The sequence below is a fragment of the Podarcis pityusensis genome (assembly GCF_964106645.2).
Source record: "Podarcis pityusensis genome assembly, chromosome: 12".
Taxonomy (NCBI): Eukaryota; Metazoa; Chordata; class Lepidosauria; order Squamata; family Lacertidae; genus Podarcis; species Podarcis pityusensis.
This window is the reverse complement of record NC_138037.1, coordinates 23,327,440-23,340,311: the sequence shown is the minus strand read 5'-3', so window position 1 is coordinate 23,340,311 and position 12,872 is coordinate 23,327,440. Positions and strand designations below refer to the sequence as shown.

General features: G+C 38.9%; 1 protein-coding gene across 10 annotated transcripts in view; it reads right to left on the bottom strand.

The window, feature by feature from the left end:
• The window catches only part of NEBL (nebulette), a 179,149-nt gene that overhangs the window by 29,293 nt on the left and 136,984 nt on the right, over positions 1-12,872 (bottom strand). For 7 of the 10 annotated variants that reach the window (XM_080974395.1, XM_080974399.1, XM_080974398.1 and 4 more), the window contains exon 7: positions 10,694-10,804. The exons of the other annotated variants lie outside the window; for them this stretch is intronic. In XM_080974395.1, coding sequence (XP_080830521.1) covers positions 10,694-10,804 — 111 coding nt within the window. The remainder of the gene's footprint in view (positions 1-10,693; positions 10,805-12,872) is intronic. 10 annotated transcript variants of the gene reach the window in all.

Genomic DNA, 12,872 nt, shown 5'->3' with positions numbered 1-12,872 from the left:
ACATGAATTTTCAGCTTCTGTCCATATCGCTTTAACACCTTTATATATATGTGAAATTGTTTTTACATGTTCTTGATTGTATTGTTTTAATCACTGATATGTTTGCCACCCAGGCATAGCTGTCAACGTTTTCCTTTTTTAAGGGAAATTCCCTTATTCCAAATAGGATTCCTCGCCAGAAGAGGGAAAAGTTGACCACTATGAACCCAGGGCTCCTTTAGGAGGAAGGGTGGAACATACATTAAATAAGTAGATAGACAAACAGATTTTTTAAAAAATCTGACTGCTTCTGTATGTTAGTCGCTTGATGATGTTTTCATTTAATACATTACTTTTTACAAAAAAGGTCTAAGTGAAGCTGCTAAAATAATTTCCTAGTATTCTTTGTAAAAAAATTAACTCATCTTATTCACTACTGTCATGCAAAGCATTGGAAACATTTTTTTAATGAATAAAACCAGAAGTGCATCCAGGTTCTTGCAATTCAGAGCATTACATAGATTTAGCTAATTATATGCTGTTCACCCTAATGACCACATGAGGTGAAGTGAATACCATAAAGGCAGCAGGAACAGGTTTCTGAAAAGGACCCCATCATCCATGTAAATTGCAAATTAAAGCCCAGCATATGCGCTCAAAACAGCAGCAAGGATTGAACTGTCAGCTCAGACACAGAGAAAAATGCACAGAATCTTGTGGCGAACGCTGCAGCAATTTTGTACCTTATTGTTCCCAAGTGACAGTCACATGGTAAATGAAATAAGGAAGTGTGGTTAATTTCACAGTGAGGAGACAGTAGAAAAATCAGACAGTTATTTCACCAATCAAGTTTGATGTAAGGTCTAGCGCAATACTTTTCCTCTCATAAATTATTACTCTTCTGGCACCCAGTCAAAGATATATTTATGTTGGAGTGAGACAGAGACATCAAACATTTTGCAAATGTCTGCAATATATAGTTTGTATGTTGCCATACCCCATTGATATTACTAATGTCATGTAGCAGCAGAACATAGGCTGCAGAAGGCTACGCATTTCCCAGTCTGTGAATTATCGCGACTAGGCCCATGCCAAGACAAATATGTGCTGTTCACAAACGCTGCAGCCCACTGTGAAACTTGCCATTCCTTCTCATGATTTTGCGCAAGGTGCCTGCACACCTGGTGTGGAGGCAGGTGTCAAGAAACTAAACATGTGCCTCTTGCTAAGGCAACTAGGCCAAGGATCCCTGAAATTTCCATTGCCTGCCATCACTTGTCTCACAGTAAGGTCCTACAAGACAGGGAGCACATTGCAGAAGCAGTCCTTCCTGTTAACACCCATTCTGTATGAGCACAATGCAGCTTCATTTGCCTTCAGTGGCACTGGCTACATGGTCCAGGGACATCACACGTAGCTACATGATCCCTGATTGGCTGCAATCACTTCTAAAAAATTAGAGGGGGAAATGGCATTGAAACAGCAAGAGATTCTTCATGGTGACATATAGCTGTGATGGACTCGGGGACCTAGTGAATAAGCAATCAATAACTGCAAATAGTAAATAAATACATAGAAGGGTAAGACTAAGGTTTTTCATTTCTAGTTAAGGTTCCCATCGTATTTCACCAGTATGCACAGTCCTGATCTTATTACCGAGTAAGCCTATCTCCTATTTAGTCTATGAACTGGTGGTGGGTATATTGTTGCCATTCTGCTCTGGTAAATTTATTTCATTTATTTATTTCAAAAAAAAAAATGCAGCGCTTGATTGTTAAACAAAACACACACAAAAATGCAAAGCTGTTTACAAACAAGATGAAATCACTAAGAAAAATTAATAAGACATCTGAAAAGTTAAAACAACAATAGAGTTAAAACCCACATCAACTTTCTAAACATCTAAATAAAATGCAGCCAACATCACATCAGTTTTGATAGGCAGTATCGGTAACAGTTCCACCATGCACCCAAACAAGGTCCTTCCTACATCTTACTTCTTCCTCATCCCTTCCCTTGTCCCGTTTTACCTATCTGGAGATGCTCAACTGTGACAATGCAAGACACATTGGCCACCCTTGTTCTGGGCAATGTGCTGTCCTCCAGATATTGCTAGAATGCATTCCTGATCATGTGGCAAGGCCAAGTTCAACAACATCACGAGGGCTACAGGTTCCACCCCCCTGCTTCTCACATTGCCTAAAGTCCCTAAGAGTGGGACAATTGTTCTTCACTTCCATAATCTGAATGCCATAGTTTTAAGACTGCCTTTGAAAATAATTTCAGGTGAACTTGAAAGCAAAGAACAGGAGGAGTGGAGACTAAAAGCGATGCTTTAATCAATTGCTGGCACCTATTTAAAATAGCTACCAGGGCAAAGAGATTTTAAGCTGTTTGCTTTTGGACTTATTTGGGAACAAGGATATCTTTCTTCTGTTGAACCAGTGGATTACAAATTAAATAAGAATCCCAGGTGCTGGAGCTGCCTGAGTAACTGAGCACCAGTCTGCAACATTGGATACTTTGAATTTAGACTTTGAAACATTCTGAGCTGGAACTTGCTATTTTGAAACATCTGCAGTCTAGGCACTGTCTGAAACACTGTTTTGCCTTACGTATACTCTGTAAAAATTTAACTCTGTGGAGGTCGTTGGATGTTGAATTAGATCTATAAATTTGAATTGGACTTGACTTTCTCCCTTAAGACATTTTAAGCTCCCTCTAGAGGATTTTGGACTTACAGCAGTGACTGTGTTTTACTTTCCTTTTCCCGGCCTTCTGTTTGACTGTTGCATCTGGGCTTCTACATTCTCATGGGAACAACTCAGTTTGACCTTGGTCTTTAGATAACTTTGGAATGAGTGGAACAAGGAAAAGGGGAAGAACCAAACAAACAACCTTAACTTTATCTGCAGCCTCACAGCGTAGATCATCTGTGCCTGCTTTGCCTTCCACTTTGCCTCCTGAGACAGAGGCGGCTTCCCTGTCACAGGCAGGGGAGGGAGAAACGGAAGAATTACAATTGGAAGATATGGCCTCAGGAGGGAGTGCTTCTGTTTTAGATAAAATTTTTGAAAAATTGGAGGCTTTGGATAGAAAGGTTGATTTGCAAACGGCTAAAATTGACCAGAATACAGAAAGTCTGAATAGATTAACTGGACAAGTTGCACAGAATGTCCAATCCATTGGAGAGTTGAAGGAGGCTGTAGGTGAAAACCGGAAATTGGCTGAGGATACTAGTCAAAGACTGGGAGAATTGGAGAAAGAAGTTAGACCACTCAGCAAACAAGTTGGAGAACATCAGATTCACTTTTTGATGACAGAGCTGCGGAACAGGGAGGCCAACTTGAGGATACGGTCAATACCAGAAGTAGAAGAAGACAATTTAATTGAGTTTTTGACCAAAGAATTTTCCAAGTTTTGGAAGTTAGAGGAAAAAGATTTTAAAATAGTATCTGCTTTCAGGCTTGGAAGATTTAGGAGGAAAGAGAAGCCCAGAGATTGTTTGATTATACTGAGATCCAAGGAGGAAAGGGATAAGATTTTGGGCCTGCACTACGGGAAGTCACTGGACATTCTGGACAAGAGAATTGAAATTTACAAGGATATCCCTAAACAACTGTTGGACCTTAGATCTGACTACACGGAACTAGCAAGATTGTTGAGGAGCAACTCAATTATCTTCAGGTGGGAGTTTCCTCAAGGATTATCTTTTACTTTCAGAGGGAAAAAGATCAAAATTAGAACATTGGAGGATAGAGACAAGTTTCTGGAAGCACACGGAGAAGATCTTCACAAAGGACTTGGAGCACCAGGGCCCGAACCTTCAGGGGAGCCTGCGCCCTCGGACCCTCAAGGACCGGAGAACAAGGTACCACCCCAGCAAGAATAACCAGATTTATTCAGGATGTCTCTGCAGCTTCTGAGCTGGAATATAAATGGCTGCAACAGTCCGGAGAAAAGGAGAAAAATCTTTCACATTTTAAAAAAAGAACAATTGGACATTATTTGTTTACAAGAAACACATGTGACTAGGCTCCACAGAAAAGTGTTAATAAATAAAAGACTCGGCCAGGAATTTATATCTTCTGACATAGTCAAAAAGAGAGGCGTAGTGATTTATGCAAAAGAGAGCCTTTCACCTAAATTTCTGTTTAAAGATGAAAATGGAAGAATTTTGGCAATAGAAATACAACATCAAGGAGAAAAAATTTTGATATTAGGAATCTATGCCCCAAATGAAGGAAAATCGGATTTTTATAAGAAGTTGCATGAGACTATGCTGGATTATCTGGATTACAACAACATCATCATGATGGGAGACATGAATGGAGTCGTATCAACCAATATGGATAAGTCACAGAATCAAAATGTTACTAAAGAGGGAAGACTACCAAAGACCTTTTTTGAAATGACTGACAATATGGACTGGATTGATATTTGGAGAGTGAGAAACCCCCTGGGAAGAGAAGGAACATTCTTCTCTGAAGCCCAACTGACTTGGACAAGAATCGACCAAATATGGATAACTAGAAGTCTGGCACCTAAGATTAGAAAGGTGGAAATCTGCCCAAAGACATGCTCCGACCACAACGCACTGAGAATGGATATGACACTGATCCCAACCGGCTCCTTTAGATGGAAGATGAATGATGGCCTGTTTAGAGACCAAGAGATTGTAAAGAAGGCCCAAAAAACTCTAAAGGACTATTTTGAGGTTAATATGAACACCAGGGTGGAAAAAAGAACTATATGGGACGCAAGCAAGGCCGTGATGAGAGGGTTCCTGATACAACAGAATACCATAAAGAAAAGATCACAGAATGAAAGGAAGGACAAAATTTTGGAAAAAATTAAAGAGCTAGAGAAGAAGTTAAGATCTAACCCAAAGTCCCAGCCGATTCTACGAGAAATTAAACTTTATCAAGCACAATATTCTAAATTGATAAACCAGGAAATAGAATGGAAGATTAAAATAATGAAGCAAAAAACTTTTGAATCGGCTAACAAATGTGGAAAACTGCTAGCTTGGCAGTTGAAGAAGAGACAAAAACTAAATACGGTAACAAACCTAGAGATTGAAGGAAGAAGCATCCAGAACCCTGGAGAGATCAGAAAGTGTTTTCAGAAATATTTTAAAAAGTTATATACTCAAGGGCCACAAGATGAAATTGAGATTAAACAATTCTTGGAGAAAAATGGATTAGCAAAGCTGTCAGAAGAAAACAAAACAATTTTGAATGGTAAAATAACACGACAAGAGATTGAGCAGGCCATCCAGAACATGAAACAGGGCAAATCGCCAGGGCCAGATGGGCTGACCTCCATCTACTATAAGACATTGAAAGACTACCTGATACAACCATTGTTGGAGGTCAGCAATGAAATTATGGAGGGGAAGAAGGCGCCGGAATCATGGAAAGAAGCTTTTATCACATTGATACCAAAATCGGAAAGTGAAAAGACACAACTAAAGAACTACCGTCCCATTTCCCTTTTAAATGTGGATTACAAAATATTTGCAGATGTCTTGGCACGTAGATTCAAGAAAGTTCTAAATGAAGTAATTCATAAAGACCAGGCAGGCTTTCTCCCAGGTAGACATATGTATGCTAATACAAGGAACATCATAGATATATTGGAACTTTTGCAAACAAACATAAACACTAAAGCAGTTTTAATCTTTATAGATGCGGAGAAGGCCTTTGACAACATATCCTGGAAATTCATGAAAGGGAATCTAAAAGAAATGGGAGTGGGACGGGGGTTTGAGAATGGGATTGAGGCAATATATTCAGAACAAAAGGCTAAACTGATAGTTAACAATGTGGTTACAGAAGAGTTCAAAATTGAAAAAGGTACACGACAAGGCTGTCCGATTTCCCCACTACTATTTATCTCAGTTCTGGAAGTGCTCCTGAATATGATTAGAGGGGATCGGCTGGTGGAAGGGATCCAGGTCGGAGCGAAACAATATAAACTTAAAGCGTTTGCAGATGACCTAGTTCTGACATTACAGGAGCCGGAATCTAGTACGAAAAGAGTATTACAACTGATTCAAAACTTTGGTCGAGTGGCGGGATTTAAATTAAATAAACAAAAAACCAAGGTATTGGGGAAAAATTTGACAGATACTGAGTCGGAACGGTTTCAGAGGGAGACAGAGTTAACGGTGGTCAAGAAAGTGAAATACCTAGGGGTAAACATAACAGCAAAAAATCTGAGTTTATTTAAAGATAACTATGAAAAATGCTGGTTAGAAATTAAGAGAGACTTGGATAGTTGGTCAAGATTAAAACTTTCTTTGTTAGGCCGAATAGCTGCCATCAAGATGAATGTATTGCCAAAAATGTTATTTTTGTTTCAGACACTACAGATTGTAGACAAGACAGAGTGTTTCCGGAAGTGGCAGAAAGATATTTCCAAATTTGTCTGGCAGGGCAAAAAGCCCAGAATTAAGTTTAAGATATTAACGGATGCAAAAGAAAGAGGGGGCTTTGCCCTGCCAGACCTAAAGCTGTATTACGAAGCGGCAGCTTTCTGCTGGCTAAAAGATTGGCTACTTCTTGAAGATACGGATGTATTAGATTTAGAAGGTTTTAATAATGCATTTGGATGGCATGCATATTTATGGTATGACAAGGTTAAGACAAACAAGGCCTTTAAGAACCATATTGTCAGGAAAGCAGTATTTAATGTCTGGATAAGATACAAAGACTTATTGGAGAATAAAACTCCGAGGTGGCTGTCACCCCTAGAGGCTAAGGCCCGAAAAAGAGCCAATATGGAGGCCAATTGGCCAAAATATTGGGAGATATTAGAAAGAGATGGTAACAATTGGAAATTGCAGAGTTTAGAGAAAATGAAAGATAAAGTGCGGGACTGGTTACACTACGCTCAGATTAAAGAAGTATTTAAAAATGACAAAAAGTTAGGATTCCAGGTGGAGAAGTCAAAGTTGGAAACTGAACTGTTAGAACCTAAGACTAAAGTACTTTCAAAGATGTATAATTTGTTGCTGAAATGGAACACACAAGACGAAATGGTCAAATCGGTAATGATAAAATGGGCACAGGATATTGGGCATAATATTATGTTTGAAGACTGGGAAAGGTTATGGACCTCTGGGCTGAACTTCACTGCATGTAATGCTTTGAAGGAAAATGTAATGAAAATGATATATAGATGGTACATGACCCCAGTCAAATTGGCCAAAATATACCATTCGTCTGACAATAAATGTTGGAAATGTAAGGAAAATGAAGGAACCTTTTTTCACCTCTGGTGGACTTGCCCGAGAGTGAAGGCCTTTTGGGAGATGATATATAATGAGTTAAAAAAGGTGTTTAGGTACACCTTTACTAAGAAACCGGAGGCCTTCCTCTTGGGCATTGTCGGCCAGAGTGTGTTAAAGAAGGACAGAACATTTTTCATGTATGCAACAACGGCAGCAAGGATACTGATTGCTAAGAACTGGAAAACTCAAAATCTACCTACGCTGGAAGAATGGCAGATGCAGCTGATGGACTATATGCAATTAGCTGAGATGACCGGCAGAATTCGAGACTTGGGAGAAGAGAGGATGGAAGAAGACTGGAAGAAATTCAAGACTTATCTGCAAAAGTATTGTAATTTGGCCGAATGTTGATTGGGATGTCAGAGTAGAAGTAATTGTCTACCACTAAATTAGATTTAAGTTTAAACTATACGCTAATGATCAAATCCAAGATTATGAACAAAATGATAATTTGTTTGGAAACAATTTTTTAACGATGCAAGTGTGTGCGGGAGGCGTGGGGGAGTCCAAAGTAATGATGAAAAGATGTCAAATAATTAATGTTATTTGTTTAAATATGTTTATGTATTGAAAAACTTGAATAAATATATATTAAAAAAAAAAAATGAAAATAATTTCAGGTGGAATCTAGACATATATTTTTAAAATGCTGTGAAAATGCTTTTTAAAAAAATGTTTTTTAAAAAATATATTGAATTTGCCATTAGCTCACCATCGCCATCTAGTGTCATGTTTGTATAATGCACTTAAAATGTTATATTTGCAGCTGTATAGCTGAGTCCTCAGTGATGGTTTGCCATCTACTGATGAAACATAAGGGAAGCCCTTTTGAGGATATGAGGTTAGCTAACCAGCTCTCCAGATCCTGCCACAACATTAGCAACACAATCCTATGCATATCTATTTAGGAGTGAGATTCACTGAGTTCAATGGGATTTGCTCCTAGATGAGTATAAGATGACAGATTTAATATTCTACAACCAGAAAATTAATCACATATTGCAGAACAAGCTTTCAGGTAAATATAGCATACCAACTAAAATAATTTTGTAACTATATTTCTTGGGGGTCAGAAATGTAATTGCCATAATTTGGGGGATCATTTTGCTTGCTATAGATGTTAAGATCATTAAAATGTCCATCGCCTAAGTTATAAGCCTGGGAAATTTGACAGTATTTATTTTCCTATTATACAACTTCAGCCGACTGTGAAGCTCAGCGTGAATTCTGTTCAAGGTGGCATGAAGTCATGACGCACTAGACGATTTCAAACTGGGAGTGCAATGATATTTTTAGAAGATGACAGCCTTCATCTGTAAAAGGAAATTTCCCATTTCACACACTTAAGTATAAGTCTGAGCAAATAATCTTAAACTCGCCCTAATCCTATTAATTGTAAACTCTATGTGTAAAGGTTGGAGTTAATTAGAGCAATGTAGGTAAATAAGCATTCTGCTCCTATACTGACACATAACACTCTGTTGGTAGATAAGAAAGGTTTTGTCCTGCCTACAATATGTCTACAATAGGTTTAATCTTCAAAACGAAGCTCATTAAAGCAAAAAAAATACACTCTAGGAGGGTGGATGCTTAATTTTTTTACATTCCAATGACAAACTTTCATATTCAGAGCTGAACATGCAGCCTCATGTGAATCAAAAATAACTTTATTTTTACAAAACTAGAAATCCCAAATTTAAACATTAAGTCAACTCTTCAAAAGTAAGAAAATTAACCAAGTAAGTAAATGAACCAAGTAAATGGAAAACAATAGGTATAAATTGGTATACCTGTTTCCTAATGCATGACAGAGCTAAGGAACTGGAAAAGCTGTAAAATTCTTTTTGTAAATAATCTGTTAATACTGATGCCTGTCACATAGCTGAAAATATTCACCATACTTTCTGTTTTGTTAAGTGCAAAAGTAAGTATCATGATTGCCTTTCATTTTGTTCTGATTTTATATTGACTCTATTTATCAGCTGTAAAAATAATCTTGGGGTTGAGTAAACATTCTTAAATTTTGAGATTTCTTTTGTGTAACAAAGCCCACTATGATCTAAAGAACCACACATTTTTCCTTAATGCCACATGGCAAACAACCAAAGCCACACTATTTCACAAGCCATTTCTGGTGTAGTATAGGTGTAGTCAAAATGTTGGATAGAGTTCTAACATGTATTAAGAAGGTGATAATTTTGCTTTCACAATTTGGGGACCCCTTTCTATATCAGTCTTGCTTTTTCCCTCATAAGGTTGGTGCAGAATCATTTATTCCTTTCTGAAAGGCAGTTCTGTGCTGCTGGTTAAAGATCATCAGTGGTCAAAGGCATGAAAGACAACTTGGAAGTAGGCAGCTCCCAGAATCCAGTTCACTTTCCTGCCTTCATCAAAGTGGTTATGTTCATATCAAGCTCCCTTCTTTCCTCAGGCCTTTTTTCCCCTACTTCTAATTCCTTCATAACTTTTATCTCCTCTTTTTCTGTTTTCCTTTCCCGGTGCCCCCCTTTGTGTGTAGCCACTTGCAGTTTGTCCTGAGACATTGTTTTAGTTTTTTCCAGTCTTCCCCTCGGTCGCCATGAAGCCCTGTGAACTGAATGTCACTCACAGTCTTTCCATTCCTCTCACTCCCTGCGTCTTGCTAAAAGAACAAACACGTTCACAAAAAACCACCCACAACACACAAATAACCTGCTTGTGTCTATTCCACGGGTAGGCAAACTAAGGCCTGGGGGCCAGATCCGGACCAATCGCCTTCTCAATCCGGCCCACGGACGGTCTGGGAATCAGCGTGTTTTTACATGAGTAGAATGTGTCCTTTTATTTAACATGCATCTCTGGATTATTTGTGGGGCATAGGAATTTGTTCTTTTTTTTCTCTCTTGAAAATATAGTCCGCCCCCCCCCCCCCCAGGTCTGAGGGACAGTGGACTGGCCCCCTGCTGAAAAAGTTTGCTGACCCCTGGTCTATTCCAATGTCCTTGTCTCCCTCCCTTCTTAGCCTCGCTGCCCCTCTCCCATTTATCTCTTAAGTCAGGGGACGCAGCCTCACATAGTGAGAGCGATCACAACTGATCCCTTTGAATCCTGAATGTGATGAAGGGGCGTGGTGTGGAGTCTCATGTAGAAGAGCAAATCTCTCATCCTTTCTTCCATGATTCCTATTCCTATGTATCCCCAAAATCTGTACCGGAGGAGAAAAGGGGTGCCCTGCTGCACTAATGAATGCCCTCTTGCACTAGGTTGGATCTTACTCACGGTTTTCATACAAAGTATTATTTCCTATAACTAGCAAATATTTCCCTTAAATCGTTGTATGATTAAATTCTCAAACCATGATTTCTCCAAAATATCAAAGCTACATTTCATTTCAGGCAAACACAGGAGCATCACAAATTAATAGCAGAGAATACTCACATTACTTTGGTGTTTACTGACTTCCATGGCATGCTTAACATCTGGAGGCTCCTTCATATGCGCATAACTTGATGTACCCTTTTCAGCATCATGTTTTTGCTTGTAGAGAACCTGTAAATGGTACATTTTATATCATATGTATCATGCAGGATATGAAGGAAGGTCAATGAAGGGTTTCTTTTCTTACACCATTTTAATTTTTTCCTGTCATGCCTTTTCATAAACCTAAACTATGAAGACGCAAAGAATCAGACTCTCTCTCTCTCTCTCTCTCTCTCTCTCTCTCTCTCTCTCTCTTTATTATCAAAAATATCTCATAATGCTCAAGTGCTCATTTGCCTTGACAATTTGTGAAGAAGCAAACTATAATCTACATTTTACAATTAGGTATCAAAATGTGCGACAGAGTGATGTAGTCAAAGACTGCATGCTTATAGATAAAAGTAGACATTTAAACCCAAGTCCACACCCAATATCCTGTCCATTGAACCAAGCTGACTGGTACTCACTGAATAAAAGAGATCAAAATTAGAATATTTAATTTTGCATTGAAAAAATGAAAAGCAAGGCAAAAAGCAATTTAACTGAAATACCAGAATAAACTGTTGGGATACATTCAAGCCAGCTACCCTGTGGGAAGGATCCTGATTAGTTTTTATGTTTGGGTACTGCCCTTTGCTTTTACTTAAAAGTCACCATTGGAAGCATTTGTATCCTTAAGGCAGGATAGAAACCACAAACAAAAACTTCAAACCAAGAAGATACATTCCGAAATCTCTTCAGTCATCTTCACTGAACCCAATGCATGCAAAAGACTGCAGTGGGCTTTGGAAAGGGACCAAAGCATGCAGATTGTTTGTTGCCCCAGGCAGAGTTGTCCCTATGTTGTTTTCTAATGTAACACTGAAATACTGTTAATAATTATTGCTAATTACTTTTAAATAGTTGAATTACAGGGTTAGAAAATAAACAAGTTGCTGTACTACTGCTCCCCCTTATCTTTCAGGAAGTGGGGAAGAGGAGAAACTTTCAGCTAATTAATATAGAAGGAAAATGAAACCATCACTAAGTTTTGAATGGCTGTATTTTTATTTTTATTTGAATGGCTGCATTTTATTTTTATCAGAAGGTTGGCGGTTCGAATCCCCGCAACAGGGTGAGCTCCCGTTGCTCGGTCCCTGCTCCTGCCAACCTAGCAGTTCAAAAGCACGTCAAAGTGCAAGTAGATAAATAGGTACCACTCCGGTGGGAAGGTAAACAGCGTTTCCTGTGCGCTGCTCTGGTTCGCCAGAAGCTGCTTAGTCATGCTGGTCACATGACCTGGAAGCTGTATGCCGGCTCCCTCGGCAAATAAAGCGAGATGAGTGCCGCAACCCCAGAGTCGTCCGCGACTGGACCTAATGGTCATGGGTCCCTTTACCTTTACCTTTATATATCTTTCATAGAACTGGCTGCATATAAGAGATATCAGATACAGTTAACTGAAATGGGGTGTGTGTGGGTGTGTGGGTGTGTGGGTGTGTGGGTGTGGGTGTGTGTAGGCACAAAAACACCACACCAGGTTAGAGCCAAAGTTTTCCTCCTTCTGTTGGAAAAAGGGAAGCCTTGGATTCAAACCAACTAGGTTTCTATTCTTGGCAATACGGTCCTCAATCAACAGGCATTTTATAAGGAGCTCTTGGAATACAGGCACTCAAGTGGTGTGTAACCTAATAGCAAAGATTGCAAGAAGATTTGAAAACATATTAGCCAAAGAAGGATTTGCAACTGGTAAAGATCAATGCAGATTAAAGCAAGCAAGTTTACAGCAGATCAGTAAAAGGAGGGTCTGATTTCTCACTTCACTACACAAAGATAATGCCTGAACAAAACAAATGTGAGATTCTGAGGACCATCGTTTTAAATATTGACTTTTTAAAATCTCCATTCAGCAAAGGCTGTAGCTGTTTATTTTCAAAATAATGCACATCCGTAAGAGTCCCACAGTTTTGATATCAAAACTGCTGGGTCCACATAATTAATTTCAGACTTGGCCAAGGCCACTGTAAAGAATTTCATGGATGGGTGCAGCAAGATAAACAATACTATTGAGAAATTGCAAACAGAACTTACGATATTGCTAAGGAATGAGCTTTAATAGGATCTTATTCCTGAACTTTAATTTAGCACATAGCTCAAG